Source organism: Sarcophilus harrisii, chromosome 3 (assembly GCF_902635505.1).
Source record: "Sarcophilus harrisii chromosome 3, mSarHar1.11, whole genome shotgun sequence".
Lineage (NCBI taxonomy): Eukaryota > Metazoa > Chordata > Mammalia > Dasyuromorphia > Dasyuridae > Sarcophilus > Sarcophilus harrisii.
This window is the reverse complement of record NC_045428.1, coordinates 151,879,805-151,900,978: the sequence shown is the minus strand read 5'-3', so window position 1 is coordinate 151,900,978 and position 21,174 is coordinate 151,879,805. Positions and strand designations below refer to the sequence as shown.

At 33.9% G+C, this 21,174-nt stretch overlaps 2 protein-coding genes across 3 annotated transcripts in view; one reads left to right on the top strand and one right to left on the bottom strand.

Moving 5' to 3' along the window:
* The window catches only part of BIVM (basic, immunoglobulin-like variable motif containing), a 43,857-nt gene extending 42,423 nt beyond the window's left edge, over nt 1–1,434 (bottom strand). The window contains exons 1-2 of one of the 2 annotated variants that reach the window (XM_031958696.1): nt 1,283–1,434; nt 235–390 (exon numbers count right to left, since the gene is read on the bottom strand). The gene's annotated coding sequence lies outside the window, so the exon portion shown is untranslated. The remainder of the gene's footprint in view (nt 1–234; nt 391–1,282) is intronic. The other variant, XM_031958692.1, reaches the window with a different exon arrangement.
* Nucleotides 1,435–1,954: 520 nt separating this feature from the next.
* On the top strand, nt 1,955–19,392 carry POGLUT2 (protein O-glucosyltransferase 2). Its single transcript, XM_003765750.2, has 10 exons — nt 1,955–2,569; nt 3,936–4,141; nt 6,808–7,013; nt 7,702–7,779; nt 11,241–11,413; nt 11,615–11,852; nt 13,718–13,927; nt 15,035–15,124; nt 16,769–16,876; nt 19,156–19,392. Exons 1-10 carry the CDS (start codon nt 2,388–2,390, stop codon nt 19,171–19,173), a joined length of 1,509 nt encoding a protein of 502 aa, XP_003765798.1. The 5' UTR covers nt 1,955–2,387; the 3' UTR covers nt 19,174–19,392.
* The last annotated feature ends 1,782 nt before the right edge of the window (nt 19,393–21,174 follow it).

Genomic DNA, 21,174 nt, shown 5'->3' with positions numbered 1-21,174 from the left:
AATTTTCTTGGAATGTCATAGTAGGGATTCTTGTTCAGTTTGTGTTGGACAAAATGGCCTTTAAGGTCCTTTCCAACTCTGATATTCTCAATGGAACAGGCAATATAAGTACTAATATTATATTTTCTTAGATGTGACATATAGTTTCATTTAAATGAGATCAAAGATTTAAAGATTAATGACATTCATTGTCATCTAGTTTAATAGAGGCTCAAAAAAGGTAAAGTGACTTACCTGTGGTCAAAACAAGTACTAAGTGGCACATCCAGGATTTTATTCACATCCTTTGATTTTAAATACATCACTCTTTCCACTTCATCATGCTCTCAGGAATACCCAGTATGTAAACTCCCTCTTTCAAAACCAGCCTGTATGTATTTCACAAGTTGCCTGAGAATATTGAGAGGTTAAATGATGAATATATGGTCTCATATCTAGTATGTGTCAAAGATAGGACTTGATCTTTCCTGATTCTAATCACCTCTAACAATCATTCCATGCTTTCTAACTAGCAACAGTAAAAGAAGAGGAAATAGAGATGCATAGATAACAAGTGATTTGCCCAATATGTAAAGTGGGGGCTTGGACCTAGGAATTTATGATTCTAAGTTCATTGTGATTTTTCACTAGACCATGATGCAGCTTTATTTTTTTTAATACTAATTTTGCATTCCCATATTAAATAGTGAAGAAGGTACTTAGGGAGGCTGCTTAGAAAAACTTGTATGGTAGTGGCACATAGTTGGTGCTTAATAAATGTTTGGAATGCCAAATACAGTGCTATATGTGGTATTTAAAGGGACGTAAGGAAATATATAACAAAGCCTGATTTAATGAAGAGACTGATACCCAAGTGGGAACACAATAATACTCAATGTCATTGTCTCCTTTATATGGAAGAATCATTAATCTCTTTAAAGTATGCTAACCTCAAAACTCAAACTAGATTCTATGTGGCTTATATTTTTTTTGTATTTAGCTAGAAAGAATAGCCTAAAGAAAGCAGCTAAAGAAAAACCTCCATAAAGTCTGATGAATGTAACTATTATCTAGTTTTCTCTAGCATTTCTTCTCTTATCCCCTGAGCTCAAATTACAAGCCTACCTTCTAGGCTACTGTTTAAGAAATAAAGTTAATTATTATATTAAAAAGGCTAAACTTTTTTTTTCAATAAACTCTTACAGATTTTACCCTTCTAAAGTAAGTAGTAGTCTGGTACAACTTAAGGATTCTTGTTTATTGTGATATCTTATAACATGAAGTTAAGTATATAAAAACGTACCTTAACCATGATCTCTAGTCTGTATCCAGAGGGAGGGGACCTGCAATATACATATTTAAGGCCAACTCTGATCTCTGCCCTTTCCCTTAGTCCCAAACATGTCTAATGGAGATCTCTGGTCACTACAATAGCCCAAGTCAGTCTAGAAATACTACAACTTCCAGAATGCAACCTTTCCTTCCTTCCCTCTCTCAACGTCTCACTCGAATCCTGTCCTACAGGACCCTGGGAACTGAAGTTTCTTTTCCTATCTCCAGAAAACCCTCCCCTCTCCATACTCAACCCCCCCACCCTTTTGAGAATAGTGAGGGAAGGGAAAGATATTCATACCCGAAGAGTTCAAGACTTCAGTTAAGAGTCATTAAATTTCAAAATGATGCTTTGTTCACCTTTAAATTCTGATCTGTGAATATAAAGATATCCAGTAAGGTATAAATTTCTGAGAGAATTGAATTTTGGGGAAGCTAACAAGGTTCCTTGTGACTCCAGACTACAATGTTTTATATACTGTGTATTAATTACCATGAATGATAATTTTTCATCTTAATGAAAATAGGTAATGTGTTGAATAAATGAAATTTATTCTGATTTCCGCTATTTCATTTACATGAACTACAAATCCCAGAATGCCCCTGAAGCCAAAGCTATTTAACAAGTACAACCATTTGGAAAAGAGATTATTTAGCAAGTCTCTGAGGAAAGAACCAATCACTTTTGTTTTCATCTTTGGCTGGTCTTGGAGGCCGACTCCCCAGAGGTGATGCTCTAGCTGCAAGAGTGTGAAAGAAAAGTTCATTTTATCCATTGCAAAACGAATAGTGTGGTGCTTGGTTGAATGCTCTCTAGAGTTAGCATACTTTAAAGAGAATTTCCATCTCCTACCGGAAACTCTGCTGGAGGAAAGTAGAGGTATTCACGCTTTGGATTGTTATTGTTAAGGAAAACCAATTTCAAATGTGCTTGCTGTTGCAATTTGCAGATGTGTTTGCAGCTATAACTTGTGAATGAACGGATTTTTACAGACAAAGCGACACGTTCCCTGCTGGTGCTGGCTGCAATTGGAAACTTCATTGTCAGTGTGTTGTTTCACCAGTAAATTTTGTAAATGTTTAGCATTTTGCTGCTTTGCTACCTCTTTTTGGGAACAACTCCAGCATTTGCTGAGACTGGTGAAGAGCAACGAGTAAATCCAGAAAAGTGTTTGATATGGGGTCCTGGCCTCAAAGCCAATGTGGTTCTGCCTGCCCGGTATTTCTATATTCAGGCTGTGGATTCCACAGGTCAGAAGTAAGTAAAACAGCTTCTCATTATACTAATTTTGAGCATGGTTAAAAATTTAACCTTTTTAAAAAGAAATTTGCTGAATTCTCCTACTGAAAGTGGTATTAATCTTATAACTGCCATTTCTCCCATCTTCTGTCTTTTATTGACCAAGAAGGTTTGATCACCCAGCCTTTCATTGATATTTTTTCTTAAATGGGATAGATAATAACAATCAATCAAAAAGTTAGAAACCCATCTGTGCTGCCCCAGACCTCCAATATCTCATTTGCTTGAGAGTCTCTTTTGTTCATATCTCTAACTTTTTCAGCAGTAAGAATGTGAGCTTCTTGAAGATAGAGATTAGATTTGTCCCCAGTGCTTACCCACAGTGCTTGAGTGCTTAATACTTTTTCACCATGTGATCCTTGAGGGCTTTAAACATCTGAAATCAATTTCAACCCAACTTTTATCCTAGCCTACAGGCAACATTTCAGCTCCATCTAGTGGTCTCCCCTTTTCTTCCTTAAATTGTTCCCTTCCATTCAAAAAAAGTTAAATTTTGCAACAATGTTCAAAGGAAAACTGCAACATTATTTTTTACATAGAAGTAGTAAAGTATAAAATCCCTGAGTTGTTTGTTAAAAAAGAAATATTAACATTGTGAGAGATTCAATTCTTCAAAAGTGTTTTTAGTTAATGCCTTTATGTACTATTTTAAACAAATACTTCTGATTCCTGCCTTACCCCACTAATGGATGCTCTACTTACTGTTCTGTAGAAGCAGAATCTTTGGAATTGGACAGTCAATACAGATGTGGAAAAGTTTGTTTTAAGATAGAAACAAATAATTCTTTCTGTTTTTAAAATTAAAAGATGATTACTTTGGTCATCAGATGACTTTAGGGCTCAAACATTCAGGAAAATTGTTGCCTTGATGTGTATGTACAGAGCTCACTTTCTTTTAAGATGTTCATCTCCATTCATTTGAAATAGTTAGTGGGATGGGCATAGTACATGCATGGAAGTTACAGATCATAGGATATAATAATGTATCAATTTTACTAAAATGCTTTTTGCACAAAATTAATCCTGTTCACATAGACATGTCTAACAATATTCTTGGACAATTTTCTACTGAAAATATTATCACTGATACCTCAATAATTGCCTTTTCTTCATTTTTCTGCATTTGTGGTATATCTTTGCCACTTCTATACCAGAAATGTATAGCAGAAAATCAAAAAGCAGACATAAAATAAAAGACAAAGGGGAGTAATAAGGGCTATTTACATAGATCATATCAGGTTACAAATTTCATGTGAGCACAATTTGGAGAACTTTATTAAAATAATTTTTTATGTCCTATAACTTTTCCTAATTCCTCTTATAGGTTCACTTCCTCTCCAGGTGAAAAAGTATTCCAAGTTAAGATTTCAGCACCAGATGAACAATTCACACGAGTTGGAGTACAGGTTTTGGACCGGAAGGATGGATCCTTCATTGTGAGATACAGAATGTATGCAAGCTATAAAAATCTGAAGATAGAAGTTAAAGTACAGGGTCAACATGTGGCCAAATCTCCATATATTTTGAAAGGTAACTTAAGAAATGGTTAATTGTGACACTTTTTGCATAAAATATTTCTTGAAAATCCAGAAGCAAATAATAATTCCTCATTCTTTAATAAAAAAAAATTTTTATATCAATTCATAAACATCACATTTTGAAGGCTGTTAGGGAGTAAAGGAATAAGGAGAAGTTGTGTGGCAATGGCTTTCTGTAATCTCTGCTACTGGAAAAGTTGAGACTGGTGAATTGCTTGAGCTTCAGAGTCCTGGACCATAGGTAATTGGGTATCTGCATTAAGTCAGGCATTTATTTGGTGGGCCTTGTGATAGGGAACTCTACAAGATTATCAAATGGGCCCAAGTTAGAGGCAGAGTAGTTGAAAATTCCCATGCTAGTCAATAGTGATATCAAGCCTGTGTATGACTTTGGAATACATAACCAGATTGAGATAAAGACAGTAAGGAGAAAATTGAAGCTAACCATATGAAGGAGAGGAATAAATATTCATAGGAAAAAATACAATTTATTAGAAAAAAAAACTAGATATATAAGCAGTTGTTGTTGTTGTTTATCTTAGACAATCCACTCTTATTTCTTGGGTGGATACTATTAAGTTTTCAAATCACAAGCCCTTCACCTATTATCAGAATGTCTTCATGGAATCTTGTGACCCTCCCAAAAAATCCCTACTTGATGAGTGGGTAACTTTCCCTAAACCTAGTTAGCCTGGTCTTGACAGGTAAATGAGGAAAACCAAATATTCTTGCAATAATTTGGCACTTTTATAGACTTCAAAACAGTTTGATAGCTTTTAAGACATTTGGTCATTTTTAAATAAAAGGTATTCATGGAAAGTATAAATGTGGTAACTTTTTTCTTCTACCTACTATTTCATTCATTATTAAATGATATTCAGAGCATTACGCAAGATACTAAAGAGAATAAAAACAAAAAAGATTCCTTGTCTCCCAGAACATTACAATCTAGTTACAACTTATTTTACCCAGATCACTTAGTAGAGGCTGAACAATATTGGGGAAATAAAATATCATTTTAAACTTATCAGAAAAGTGTCAAGGCTACCTACAAAGTGAACAATTACAAAACTGTGTTCTCAGAGTTGGCAATTGGCAGTTCTTGAGACAGATACAACATCTATTTTAACACACAAAATAAGAAAAGAATGGTGTATTTCCCAGAGGGAAATTCAAGTTCAAAATGGAAAACAGTCAAACGTAACAGTCTAGGACTCTAAGTTTGTAGCCAGAAAGTTGGAGAGAGTATTTACCTCAATAATTTAAAGATCTCTAATTTCATTAATGTGGATATTCTTGCTGATGCAATTGGCAGCCCTTCCACACCTGGAATAGATGATCGCCTTGAGTCTTGTGGCCAAAAAAGTAGTTACCTTGGGATGAGCTAGAGAAAATTACATGTCCCTGTGCTCCAAGTTTATCTGTGCAATTCCTTGGGCAATAGAAATGGAATCTGTCCTTGTGCTTGTACTCAAAGCTTTTCTAACTCAGTAGAAACTAACAAAGTTTGTGATACCCTTTTGTAGCCTTTTAGGACATAGAGTAACTTTCAAGCTCTAATGACACATCAAAATAAGATTGTAGTTAAATGGAGGTGGTGGTACAATTTATTAAGTAAATATTAAAAGCTGGATGATCACATAAAAAAGAAGTAAGGGCAAGGTTTTTTCCTCTTGTCTTTTTAATGGGAAGAGAGAAAATTTATGTTTGTTAATTAAAAATAAATTTAAAAGAGATCAAAGAAATGGAGAAATATAGATAGTTCAAGGCTTTAAATTTTCAGCAAGAAAATTGTTAATATTTAGCAGTAATTCTTTAGCTTTTTTAAAGCATTTTAAAATTTACAAAGTCCTTTCATGTGTCATATAGTTAAGATAATTTCAAAGTTTTCTGACTTTGTTTTCCATGCTTTTCACTATGTTATACTGCCTTTCTATTGATTCATTTTTCTACTCCCTGTATGCCAACTATATAAATTTAGATCTCTAATTTCTCCAGTCACTCTATGAATCAAATTCAGTTCAGGATTTCAAAAAAAACCACAAGAACAACCTTACATAATCTTATGTTTTAGAAATAACTGCCCATTAAAATTAATTTCACCATGGATAACATAAGAATTCAATCCCAAATAGAAATAGCCTTTTATTTAGATACTTTATTTTAATATTAACAAAGCATCCTGATTTTACCAAGTACTACCTGAATGACTAAGGCCAGAAATCCATCTGCTCTATTAAATTGACTATAAATATAAGCATTTTTACTTTTAATATTTAAAGTACTTGTCCTCGAGTAGGGGTGGTAGGTGGTGATTATCTTCATAGTTAACTTAATAGAGATCACAATATGAACTCAAAAAAAAGTACAATTATAACAATGTTTATACAATTTGTAATTGTATAACAATATGCAATTTATAATTGTAACAGAATTTAGTATATAGCCTGACTTCTAGATAAATTTGGTTTCTATCATACTAGAAGAAATGGGACTAAAAATATTCTAGCATAATGAGATAATATCTTAATATCTCTCATTCCTTTCTAATCTGCCCAAAAGTTTTTACTTTATATGTAATGATCATAATCTACTGTGAATGTGAAAATACTGACATTATTGCTGCTACATTTTAATATCTGATATGTATGTAATTAGGGCCTGTCTACCATGAGAATTGTAACTGTCCTATTGAAGACAGTGCTACTTGGCTAGAGGAGATGAACTGCCCCCAAACCATTCCTCAGATCCAGAGAGACCTTGCACCTTTCCCCACAGTGGATCCAGATAAGATTGCTGTGGAAATCCCACAGAGGTTTGGACAAAGACAGAGTTTATGCCACTACACCTTGAAAGACAACAAGGTACTGTTAAAAGGAAAATTTTTTGTTCAGTTTTTCACTCTGATTGAAAAAGACTAAAGTTAGTAAGAAAAGCTTTTAAAGGAATTTATTAACACCAAGGCAGAATGCTTAGTGAATCAGTACTGGGGCTATCAAGATTTAAGGGGCAACCAGCTTTTATAGATAGGAGTAAACATCTTCCACATAAGGGCAAAGGTATTTTGATTGGCTCACACAATTGTGAGGAGGTAAGATTAGTGCTATCTCAGTTCTTCTTTGTGTATTTTGATTGGTCCAGGGTTTTAATGAAGATGTGGGATAACTGAGCATGAGTATTACCTGCCACTAATAATTATAAGAAGATGAAATTAGCAATAAGGAAATATCATTAGAACTCATGTACAATGCCCTCTTCTGCAGGACTATCCTCCCCAAAGTCAAGCAAGGTCATTCTGAAATGACTCCACCTTAGTGACTGACTTTTTATGGTACAACAATGGCCAAAGTAATATTTTTAATTGTTTTCAACTTTTCTTTTCGTCATCATTATATGTTACATACATATATGTGTATATATATGCATACACACATATATATACATATATATCACTAGTTACAATTTTATCAAAAATCATAATAATGATCATATTGCTTATTCTTACCAAAGTTAATACTTTTTGATTGATATTGATTTCTAATTTTCTTTCAGATTTATATCAAGACTCATGGTGAACATGTAGGTTTTAGGATTTTCATGGATGCCATACTCCTTTCCTTGACCAGAAAAGTGAGTATATTTTATCTCAAATTGAAGCTTCTTCCTATGCAGTATTTATAATTTCCACTAAACATCAGTGATGTTCTATTTATAGCCTTGTTTAAGTGCCATTTTAAAGTCCAAATCAGAACACAACATAATAGATTAAACAGAATTTAGAATAAAGCATTTGGTTATGTTAGTATGAAAAGCTTACATGTTCTGGGATGATCGCCTGTAAGTGACTTTGCTATTCTTAGCAGTACAATGATCCATGATTACTCTAAGGGACTTGATTAAAAATCCTATCCATACCCACAGAAGGAACTGATATGTTTGAATAAAGATTAAAACATTATTTAACAAAAAGAAAAGAAAAAAGAAAACTTTGTCTAATCACTCAAGTTCACAATCACCATGTTACTCTCCAGTTCAGAAAGTTCCAGTGACACCAAATTTATCCAGTGTTATAAATAAAATTCTGAACCCCAAAAAGGATGCAATGAATGTATAACCTCAAAATGAGTGAAACAGTTTAAACTTTTAATACGCTCCTGCAGAAGCAGGTGTAAAAACTCCATATGAGTTCACATACTGATATAGAGAGAACAAGCTTTTATACTCTAAAGTTAGTCTCATTCCTCCGTTCAGAGTTCTGATTGGTCTGAGCCCTTCTGATGAGGTTGGGCTCCCCTCAATTGCCAGTCAGAGAAGCCAAAAATGATGAAGTTCGGAGCAGGGCAGGGAATTGTGGGAACCCCCTTCTGTTCGGTGCAGGTCCTTCATAAATGAATTTATGAACCTGAAAAGTTAAACTAGCAAAAGAAGTTTATTATTAGAACTGAGAAGTCAGCTTTTGCAAGCTGACTTCCTTAGTGGTAAGTCCCGACAGAGAAGGAAAGATCTAGTAGAGAAATCCTCTAGCAGAGAAAGTTTCTAGAAGAGAAATCCTGATAGAGAGGTAAATAAGGTCCTGTTAGGGAAATAGGTGAGAGAGATAAAGAGAGAGTGATGTGGAAAAGAGAATGTCTTTTCAGTGGGCAGAGGGTTTCAGCTATGCCAAGGGGAGAGAGAGGTTGGGCATGATTAAGTCCTCTGCTTTTGGCCCTCTGTAAGGAATGAGCCCCAAGATGCCTCTTTTTATAATTGAAATTTTGGCTAGAAGCTGAGGGGTGCAGTTTTAGTTAGAATCTGACAGAGATTTTGGAAATTGAATAGAAATTTTTTATTTGAACTAGTGTCCCTGGACTAATCTCCAACTCAATAGAGTTGGATAGAAACCTCAGTCTCCAACTCAGGCTAAGTAGGAGTGATGCTGGACTCAACTAATCCCACCCAGATAACAGAATGAAACCACTTTATCTTGATTCCCTGGGGCGGGTCTCTCAGGGGAGAGCTTCTCTGAGGGAGTTTCCCAAGCTTTCCCCCCAAAATCTGAGAGAGAGGGAGAGTTTCAAGTGTCCCCTCATCATTTCTAGTTTACACTCTTGCTCATCCACCCCTTACATGTTGCTCCCAGACATATTCCCCCTCCCTGATCATACATACAATATTCAAAAATGACAACTATCTCCACCCTTGTGGTGTGTCAGATAATATACAAAGACCCTATTAAACAAACGCAATGTAGAAAAGCCTGCTCCTGGTCCTTGACCCTACCCAGTTTAATCCAGTTTCTAGCCTAGACCCCTTTATCAGGACTTTGTGGTAAGGTAGTTTCTTCTGAAAGCTGATTGGTCAGTAATGCTTATTCTACATTTCCTTGAAACTTGCAACAGCTTGTAGAAACCTAACTTTGAGTATTTCTTACACCAGGATAAAAACATTTCCTGTGACATTTTAAACTATTCATATTCTAGTTGCTGCCTAATCTTTCCAAGCTTATTATACATTTTTTCTCCTTACAGTATTCTGTGTTCCAACTAAAGTGGCCTACATGCTGTTCTTTATATGCATTTCTATCGCCTTTCTCTTTGAGCAGAATATCCCCCAGGGCCAAAATGAACTGGCTCTTCACTTCAAACACCTTTTTATGAATCATTAACTTCTTTCAACTAAAAAGCCACTTCTCACAAGAAACCACTGCTGATTCTCTTATGTCTGAGAAACTGAGACAAGATAGAGATAAGAGAGTTTTTAATATTTTATTTGAAAGGTAGAGATTGTGCTGGGGGCATGGTGCCCCCAGGGCTGATGTCCAAAGCATCCAGCAACTATTGTGAGTTCTCAATGACATACACATACTAGTGGCTCAGTTACAGGGGTATTCCCAAGGGCAGAGTCAGGGCACTGAGAGCGGGAACAGGACTATCCAGTTCTGACAGGGTGGGGGGAGGCAGGGAACATTCTGATAAATTAGGATTACAGAATGGGGAGAGGCACCAGACACTTTGATGATGTGTAAGATAGAAGGTCTTTCTCCTTATCTGGATCATATGATAAGGAAGAAGGGCTGGTGTTGCAAGATTGAACAGAACAATTAGGAACTAAGACAGAACAATTCAGGAAAACTGAGGCAGGACTATTAGGTAAACTGAGTCAGGACAATAAAAGGGAACTGTGGCACAACACCTAAGCAGCTAGTGTTCCCCCCCCCCAAATTATCTTGTATCTCCTTTGAATATATCATTTTTATGTTGAATCATGATCCACTCTCCTCCCCCCCCATATAAGTTCTTTGAGGACAAGAGCCATTTTGTTTTGTCTCCTTATTTCTAGTACCTACACTGTGCCTACAACATAATAGAGATTTAATAAATGCTTATTCAATTAATTAATGAATCAGTATTATTCATTACTGATTATTAACAAGTATTTGAGTTAAAGACACCTGTCCTGTTTGATTTCCTTGTTGTATAATATAGAATATAATGAAACATAATTTTAACTTGTTTTCAAAGGGAGACTTATGGGTTCAGTACTTCTCATCATAGTCTCTCTTTCCCTCTCTACTTATTCCTTTTCTTCCTCCTTCCCCTTCTTTCCTTCTGCTTTGTCTTTTCTTTTTTTCTTGCTTCTTTCTCTATCCTTCTCTCTCTTTTTCCCTCTACAAATGATTTTACAATTTACTTTGTAGTTACTACTCTCATTTGTTTTTGTTTTTTTTGCAGAAAAAAGTGTATCTCAATTTTAGAGAAACATTCATCAATTAAAAGTAGTAATGGAAACTCAGTGAAATGATGGGCCTTTCTGCCCCCAAGACTATGATATATGGGCTGAAGAAAGTTTAATAATAAGAATAATTCTACCTAACAAAAGATATACTGTGCGACACTTTTCAAAGTGCTTTCGCAGATTATATTTGCTTATCTGCATATTCATCCTTGCTATTATTAAACCTGCTTAGGCTCACACATCCTAGCCTGGCAATCCATCATTTAATTGGATTTTCATTTTTGATTTGACCAATAAATATTATTCTAAGAAAGAAGACACACCTAACTATTCTAATGGCAGGCCAATCATCAGAAATATTTTTTTGTTTTTTTTAGGTGAAAATGCCAGATGTTGAGTTTTTTGTTAATTTAGGAGACTGGCCTTTGGAGAAAAGGAAATCCAATGCAAATCTCCATCCAATATTTTCCTGGTGTGGATCTACTGATTCCAAAGATATTGTGATGCCAACTTATGACTTGACTGACTCTGTTTTAGAAACTATGGGCCGGTAAGAAGTCACTTATGAACTCACAGCGAGAGTTTGGGTTCTCTGCTGGCTTTTATACAAATAAAAGTATGACCTATGAGGCATCAATTCTATAATTATTTAGGATTATGTAATGATATGATTTCTAATATGTAGAACGTTTGAATCCATGATGTGACAGTTTTAGCGGGGAAAATCTTTTGGTTTTTATATCTTCTATAGGGTGAGTTTGGATATGATGTCTGTGCAAGCTAACACAGGACCTCCATGGGAGAGCAAAAATACTACAGCACTCTGGAGAGGGCGAGACAGCCGTAAAGAAAGACTTGAGCTTGTAAAACTTAGTAGAAAACACCCAGAACTCATAGATGCTGCTTTTACCAACTTTTTCTTTTTTAAACATGATGAAAGCTTATATGGCCCCATTGTGAAACACATTTCATTTTTTGACTTCTTTAAGGTAAGATATCAGTGGTTTTTATAATTTTTCTTCAGGGTTTTAATTTTGTAACTAACTGGTATACTACCAAGTGTTTGCCCTTATTTAAATGCTATATTTTGTTTAATTAAAGCATTTTTCCCATAAAGCATTTAACCCATCCTTTTTTCCCCCAAAGTTATAGATATTGTTTACCACTGGTTCAAGATAAGAATTATTTTGTATTCACATGACTATTCCTAAGCCATCCAATGGGTAGCTTCTGGCCAAATGCTACTTTTCCTCGTTTTCCTAAGATCTTAGGGGGCTTTTTATGTGAATTGCTCTTACTCTCTGGGGAATAGTCCTTGCCCATCAAACCCTTTTCCAGTCTCTGAGTAATCTTTGAAAATTCTATGGTTGTGATAGATGTGAGGAAGCAGGTGAGCCAAGGTAAATCTTGCATGCATACTGAATTTTCTACCCCAGCGGGTCTTGGGTCTTATCAGATTTCTTTTAGTGTTTGAAATTATCAATCATCAATAAACACAATGTTTTTCTATACAAAGAATAGAGTTCTTGTATAAGAAACTAAATTAAAACAGTTTGTTTTGATATGTATTAAATTTAACAAGGTAATACAAATTTTTTGTATCCCTTTCTGCACTTTTTGTATTTTCTTTTGTGCATTTTTTAAAAAATGTTTTGCTGGCATTTCTTTTTTTAAATATCTATCACTACCTACTGGTCAACCAAACGCAGTAGAACTCCTTTCCTTGACATTATTTTTGTTTCTATTAAGTAAAATGTTCTTTTGTTTTACTCATTTCACTTCACTTCAGTTCATTTTCATAATTAAAAATAGGTTTAATTTTGTTGTTTGTTTTTTTAGTTCTACATGTATTAATCATTAAATGCTTGTTGTATATCTCCTACCTTGGGCAGCTACACAAAACATTTGTGAGGTATTTTAGATTAAGGTCCTATGCTAAGTGCTATAAATACCTTTGTATTTTCTTACAAATTTCCCGTTTTCTAAATTCATGTTTTGTCAATTCCTATGGCTGCAACATTTTTTTATTATGTTCATTTTCCGGTTGATGAGCTTCTGTTTTCCAAACTTTTTAATAACAAAAAATGTTGTTGAATACATGCTTGTACAAATAGATGTTTTCTCTCTATTGCTGATCTCAGGAATATATCCCTATAATTAGTATTTCTGGATCAAAGGCTATACATTTAGTGGCTTTTTTTAATATAGAAAAAAAAAAGGCCACTAAACTGTATAGCCTCTTTGATCCAAAATGATCAAATCAACTCACAGTTCCACAGTAGTATATTAGTGTGCTTACTTTCCTTCTGATGTTGTCAAAGGTCTTTGCTACTTTTACATTTACATTTTTCTTTTTTTTTAAGCCAAAGCATTTTCTACATATTAGAAGCTATCAAGAATAACAGTTCTACAAATGTTCCAGTTTTCAAGCTCTTTTGTCCCAAGGCTTGTTATTCCCAGAAGACATTTGTGTAGCCATCTGGTGTTTAAAAGAGAGAGTTAACATGGTACAGAACGTGATATCATTAGGAATACAAGTGAAGTAAATAAAGGACCACAGCCATTACACTTTCACAAATAAACAGTGTTCCTTATGCTGTCACGTTCAGAATAAAATCTTCAGTTAAAAAAAAAAATTCTTTCAAAATTAGCTTTGTTGCTGATTTTTGATCTCCAGGACAGCTTCTAAATTGAACATTTTAGTTCCCATTCAGTTTGCATGGAACAATTGAGCCTTAACACAATAACATTAACTAAATGTTGAAAGCTGGGGAGAAAATCAGCTTCCCAAACTATCACAGGGGATGAGAAGGAAACCTAATTGCAATTCTGACTGGTGTATATTGTTTTACAGCACAAATATCAGATTAATATCGATGGTACTGTTGCAGCATACCGGCTGCCTTATCTACTAGTTGGCAACAGTGTTGTACTAAAACAAGACTCTATTTATTATGAACACTTTTACAAAGAACTGCAGCCCTGGAAACATTACATACCCGTGAAAAGCAACCTGAGTGATATCTTGGAAAAACTTCAATGGGCTAAAGATCATGATGAAGAGGTAAGGCAAAACTTTCATCAACACAATTTAGTGATATGTACTAAGCATTGACTGTATGCAGAACAGTGTGGTAGGTGAGAAAGTGGTGATTTGAAATGTCGTTAAGATGTCAGTCACTTAACATTTTTAAGAGTCTAATATGTGCCAGGCACAGTGCTGAGAATACATGAAAAAGAAAGACAGCCCATGACCTCAGGGAGCTTACAACTTAATGAGGGAAGACAACACACAAAAGAAAGCTAAAAAGAAAGAGCAGGGAAAGATGGAGAGAAGGAAATGTCCTGGCAGAGGAGCCCGATAGAGAAGTCCAAAGGCAATGTCTACAAAATGTTTATTTAAATGCCCTGAATCTGGCAAGACTAAGATCATATTGTATAGACTTACTCTATGGAAAAAAACAACAATTTCCCCCCATGGAAGACACTTTAATTTTCTTCCTCTTTCAGCCACAGAGTTTTCACAAGATGCTCAGTTTAATTCCTGTTGAAGCTGAAAAACTTGGCTTAAATTGTATGTTCTTCTATCTATCAGTGACTGTCATAAATCAGTAGCAGCTATGCTACTTAATATAGCAAATGAATCTCTGCCAGCAGCAATAAGAAAATTAAGGGATCAATAGGCACTCCTCTTTTCTTAGAGGGATAATTATACTTTTCATTGAAATGAGGGGTTTTAGAAAACAGCCTCTAAAATAATTGCTCATTGAAAGGTATAAAATTGAAATTGGGTTCTTATTCATGTCGTGAGGCTATTGTCTCCTCATTTATTTTATACATCCTTGGGCTGTTATACATTTTTTAGGATTTTTTTTAGGATTGAAATCAATAAAGAGGAGACTTATTTATTTCTTTCAATTTTTTTTTTTTGTACTTTTCTTTCTTCTGGAATTTGAATTCCCAAATCACCTTGCTATAATATGCTTTTACTTGGCCTCCATTAAAAGTCTCCCTTACCAGATAAGAATCCCCATTCATGCCATATTCTGTTTTTCTGACTTCAATATTCTACTGCCATATCACATTCAGAAATTGGAGGATTTTATTCCTTTAAAAAAGAAACCCCATTATAAAGTTACATAATACTGAAAAGTGTCATTTTCTTCCCCAGGCAAAGGCAATAGCCAAAGCAGGGCAAGAATTTGCAAGAAACAACCTCATGGGTGATAACATATTTTGCTATTATTTCAAGCTTTTCCAGGTCAGTATTTGCTAAGATGATGTAAGTATAACTTGTGGATATAAATGCCTCCATGATGTAGATGATGCTTTGCTATATAATTTGTAAACACACACACATACACATACATAATTGTGTAAATATAGCTTTTTGCAATTGTGAATAATAAAAAAAATCATAGACACAATGTAAATAATCAAAAACCAAAGGACAAATAATAGAAAAGGTCACTATCAGTTGATAATATGTAGCAACCCTCATGGATAGGTGGTGGTCAATTTGTCAGCAAATTGGTCTATAATCATGCAGTACCATATATGCATAGATTCATGTGTTCCTTATGAAATATTTGTTATAGTAAGGTTTCTTTTTTTTTTAACATTACAAATTATGTTTTGAACTGTGGCTGGCTTCTTTAAAAAAATCAGGAAGGAACCTAGGAAATTGTTGCCACAGATGCTCTCTTAGCCTTACTAATCCAAACATAATTGAAAATAAAAACTGACAGTATGAAAAGCCTTCTGTAAAACAAAGAAATAATAATTTGTATTTAATGGATCTCTGTGTTCAATTTTTTTTTTATTTGCTGAGGCAATTGAGGGTAAGTGACTTGCCCAGGGTCACACAGCTAGGAAGTGTGTGTTCATAATTTTTAGGATTGAAATATTGAAATAATGTTTTAGGATTGAATAATTCAATATAATATTTCATTATTTGTTATCTAGGGCAGGGAGTGGGGGAAGGGAAAGTGAAAAAATTGCAACATAAGTTTTTTCAAGGGTGAATGTTGAAAACTTTGCACGTATTTTGAAAATAAAAAACTTTTTTATTAAAAAAAAAAAGGAAAATTCAATGTAGCTTCGCTCTAATGTGCCCTGGCATAGCATAAATCTTGATATAGCAAAGGTCTATAACAATGTGCTTCCCAACACCCTTTTTTTTTAATTTGGAAAATAGCACATCACACCTGTGGGGTCAAGGAGCCACTGTATTTGCATTGTTCCAATTGTAATGGCTTGTGAAAAACTGGTGCTTCTATTTCTTCTGTCTCTAACCTAGCTTTGATGTCAGAGCAAAACATCCATTCATAGATATGTAAGCTATTTATTCATTGTTTACTCTATACAAGACATCTTTCTATTTACTATGTAGGATTCAAATACACATGAACTGGTGTGCTTGCCCTCAAAGAACTTAAACTCAAACAGGGGAGATAAACACTTGTCTATTACACAAGTCAAATTAATTCCCAACTATGTACAAAGCACTGTGCTAGCTGCTGAGAAAGATACAAAATTTAGATAAAGTACTATCTTTGCCCTCATGGAATCTATTCTGTAGTGGGGGGAGGGTGGGGGTGTATAAAACATACAGAGAGGTAAACAAAGAATAATGCAAATCAGGTGTTAGCTATACAGAGAGACAAGGAATTGGAAACTAGTCCGGTTTGTGTCATCAGAACATTTGGCAGTTCTCACACTGGCTAAGGAGGGTGAGGTATCTTGCCATATCAGAAATTTGTGACGTAGGTCTTGTTAGGATATATTTGATCCAATTTGGCACACGTTTATTGTATAAAAATAAAGCTCTAGAATTTTCAGTTCTTTATGAGGTATTGGAAGTCCTTTATCTCAGAATGGAAATTAAGATTTCTTCTTTAACTAGGAATATGCTAGTTTACAAGTGACTGAACCCAAAGTTCGAGATGGCATGGAGAAGGTGGAATCTCAGTCTGAAGAGGATCTCTTTCCCTGTAACTGCCATAGAAAAAAGGTAGGTCTGGCTATTATTATCTTTTACTAAACTGTTGCTTCTAACTTTACTCTTTTACTATTACTGATACTACCATTCATTTAGTCTTCTATGTTTGAAACATTACTGATATTCTTAACTCTTCATTCCCAAATCCAATGTGCCAGTCCTTTTCATTTATATCTCCACAATATTTTCTCTTACCTTTCCCATCCTCTTTATTCCAGTTACTATCCTGGTGTGGGATTTCATGTATGAATCCTTGGAACACCTCACTCAAATCTCTAGTTTGGTATCAGTGTGTTAATCATTACATTTTAATTACTATTAAGACCTCGTTTAGAATTTGCCCTAAGTAAATGATCATCTAGGAAATGGCCAAATGAGATGCCTTGTCAAATACCAAATAGAAATTCAACTATATCATGCTTATAGCATTTCCCTACTATCTGTCTTAGTAACCCTGTAATGTTAGTATGGCATAAAAGTCATGTAGAAGAAATTTAGCTTTGGTTTCTTGTTCCCAAAAGAGCATCTCTCAGATCAGAGAGAAAAGTCTTTTCAATTAAAAAAAAAAGTCTTTTCAATAGATCTGTCTAAAAGCATAATTGGCTTTTTGGGGGAAATTATGCGTTTCTTATCACTCGAGATTTTAAAGAAGTTTAATGACTACAATAGCTATAACCATAATAACAACCAGCTTTAAGAATGGCATAATACTTTACATATGTAATTCTCTTAGATTCTCTAGATAACCCGATGAGGTAGATGTCTTTATTTTCCCCATTTGATAGTTGAGGAAATTGAAACTTGGAGAGATTAATGATTTACTTATCTGGAGTCACACAATTAATATGTCTGGTATGGGACTCTTACTTAGGCCTAAGATTCTATCCACTACATTATCAAGCTACTGGCTAATTATTTGTCAGGGATGTTGTGGAGAGAAGTCTGTTCAAGTTCATGTTTAACTAGTTAATTATAGAGATCCTGCTGAAGAGAAATAAGATAACTTGAGAACATGGTGTGGTCAAAGAAAATATTTGTATGTTTTAAAGGATTCATGAGCTGAGATTGCCAAAAAAAAAAAAAAAAAAAAAAAAAAAAAAGTAAAAAGGAAACTAAAAAAGAGAGAGAGATTAGAGGTATTTAAAGCAAGATAGAATGATGATTGATAAAGCAAAATACTGAAAGGCACAAGTGGAAGGGTAATGTTGGTAGCAAAGAGGCATATTTTAATCTCAGACACCAGAGAAAAGAAAAAGAGAATAAATGAAAAATGAGAGGTAGATGAAAGGCAATGAAGATGTTCATGATAGATGGCCTCATTCTTAGGGGAGGCTATCTCTCTGGAGGGGAAAGGGTTGGACAAGATGTTAGGAATAATAATAGAATTAGAACCTATGTTTGAAAAAGCCACTGTGGCTTATGAATGAGTCTTCCATTTTTTATGTGGATAATATTAGTTTCCCATTAGCTCCCCTAGTGTAATAATAATATAAAAAAATTATGGTACCCACATTCATGTTGGCTAGTCAATCATCTCTCTACTCTAGCATAATGGATTTAGTATTGGGGGAGGAGGGTTTGACTTTATGATGTAAGCTTATTGAAATCCATTACTTAAAATTGGTAACCCTTACTGAATAAACTATCCTACCACCCACCCCACCCTTTCCTAGTTTACCCTAGTGGATAACTAGGCAAAGAGCCAGGAGATAATTGGTAGGAAAGAAGATAGCTTACTGCAGTGAAGGAAAAGAAGAAAGACATTAGCTATTCTACATAATCAGGCTATAATTATACCCTCTGTGCATCCTATCACTTAGGCAAAATAAGGACAGGATACTAGAGCTGCCTTTCTCCCATAATCTGCTTTTTTTGATTTGAAGTAAATACAGAAAATCTTAGAAATTATCAGGTATGACACCCTCTTTTTTTCATGTAGGAAAAGGGAATCCTGTAGAGTTTTATTTGCCTAAAATCACATATTGAAGTATTTGACAAGATTATAATCAAAGACAGCACTAAAAGCTTACTCTTAATCCCTTTTCTTTCTCTTCCTTTCTCTTTGCTATATTCTCTTCTCCTTAGTGAGTATTCTTGGTATTCATTTTCAACCAACATCTCCTATATAAAATATATAGCCTACAACATTATTTACTTTGGGTCTAGAAAATCTATAGTGAGAGCTCTCTCTCTTCTTTCTATTTTATATACTAAGAAATAATTTTTTAAAATATAGTAATAGCAATAAAATATTATATAGATAGTAATAACTTTGTTCTTTGTAATTTCAGGCCAAAGATGAACTCTGAAGTAAAGAAATGTCTTTTCTTGGAATGTTGGTGCTCAGACAGTTCCTTAAAGAAAAAAAAACGATTATTTTTATTATAACACTTAAGTGAACAAAAAATACGTTGCAGTGCAATATTTCAAATTATGAAAAGACAATTTTTTTATTATGCAGTGTTATTCCCAGAATTTTGTTTAAAATACATTTTTACAGGTTTTGTAATAAAAGAATAAAATCATCATTATGTTAAAGTCTTGTGTTACATGGAGTGAATTATATATTATATCTATAAAATGAAAGTTTTTTTTCCTAGATAATATTTTCAAAGAATAAATTCAGGGTTTTTCTCAAAATGAATTTGTCATTTCAGGAGATACACTCATTCTTTCAAGTCACTAGTGATCCATATAGTGTCAAATATTAAAAGATAATTAAACAATGTAATCTTAGAATTGAAAGAAATATTTTTAAATCAGATTTAATTTTTTCATTTAATATTCATTTTTTTCTTCCTCTCAAACCTCCTACTCCTTATATTGGTTAAAGAAAATAAATGGAAAAAAATTTTGAATAAGATCTTGTAATAAATATGTATCATTGAGTAAAACAAATTTCTTTATTGGCCATGTTCAAAAATAAATATATCTGATTTTTCACTTTGAGTTCTTACTCTGTCACAGGGTGGGTAACAGAATGCATTAGGGATCCCCTGGAATCATTCTTGATCATTGTGTTGATTATAGTTCTAGTCTTTCAAAGTTGTTTCTTTATAATGTTGATGTTGTTTAAATTATTCTCCTTGTTTTTCTCACTCCATTTTGTATCAGTTCATACAGTTTTCCCCAGATTTCTCTTAATCAACCTTTTTGTCACTTCTTATAGCACAATAATATTTATTCCATTATGTTCCTTTGTCATGATTTGTTCAGTATAATAATAGGTTAAAGGGTATATACATTTTGGTGATTTGGGGTTTTTTTATAGCTCTTCCATCCCTTTAATATTCCTTTTTTGATTTCCTGTTACTATCCATTAGCCCAAGTTTTGCCCTCTAATGCCACACAGTATTTACTTAAAATATTTTGTTTTGTTTTTATTTGTAATTGAAAGTTATGGTCTGCTGGAGACAGGTTCATGAACTTTCACATTTCAGTTAAGCCTCACTGAAACTTCTTCAGTTGCCTTGGTCATTATTAATCTCTTAACATTTTTTAATAGGATACTATGTGCCTGGGTTAATATAATTTTATAGATGGGGAACTTTGTGTGTCTCAGGTATTACCATTAAAAGTGTTTGCTGTTAAATAAGCCAGGTGCTCCCCATGTCGAAATGTAACTGAAAAGCATGGGTGACTGAGACCCCCTTGGTGTATTTTGGGAAGACATTTTTTGTATTTATCAGGAAACACTATTTGTTATTGAGAAGTTTTGATGTAATGGCAAGGAATTACTTATACACTGTGCCACTGAGATGTTCCACATCTCAGTGAAAAAAAAGAAAATGCCAGAATGAAAAGAACGCTGAACTTGGAGTCTTGTATTTTTAATATTGACTCCACTATGTGCTAGCTATGTGATCTTGTCATTTAACTTCTTTGAGATAATAATAACTAAACAAGCTTTCTTTATAGAAAGAAGAGGAAATTTGAATTGCATGGCATTGTGAAATTTCATTATAATGGTTTCAATATGTGATCTAGGGACCCCCAAGGCTATATATTGTGTGTACAGATATATTACATAGAAGTAGATATATGCAATATGTATATCTCTGTGTGAAGCCAGATGTTTTTGTACTTCAAACAAAACGACATATCACCACAAATAAAATAAAAAAGCTATAAGAATCTAGCTATCCTCCATTAAGCCAGGCACTAAAACACACACACACACACACACACACACACACACAAAAAAAAAAAAAAAAAAAAAAAAAAACAATGCTACTCCTCACTAATTTTTTAAAATTTTTCATTAAAATGCTATTTATGTTATATAATAGATTTTTTTAAATTAATATCTT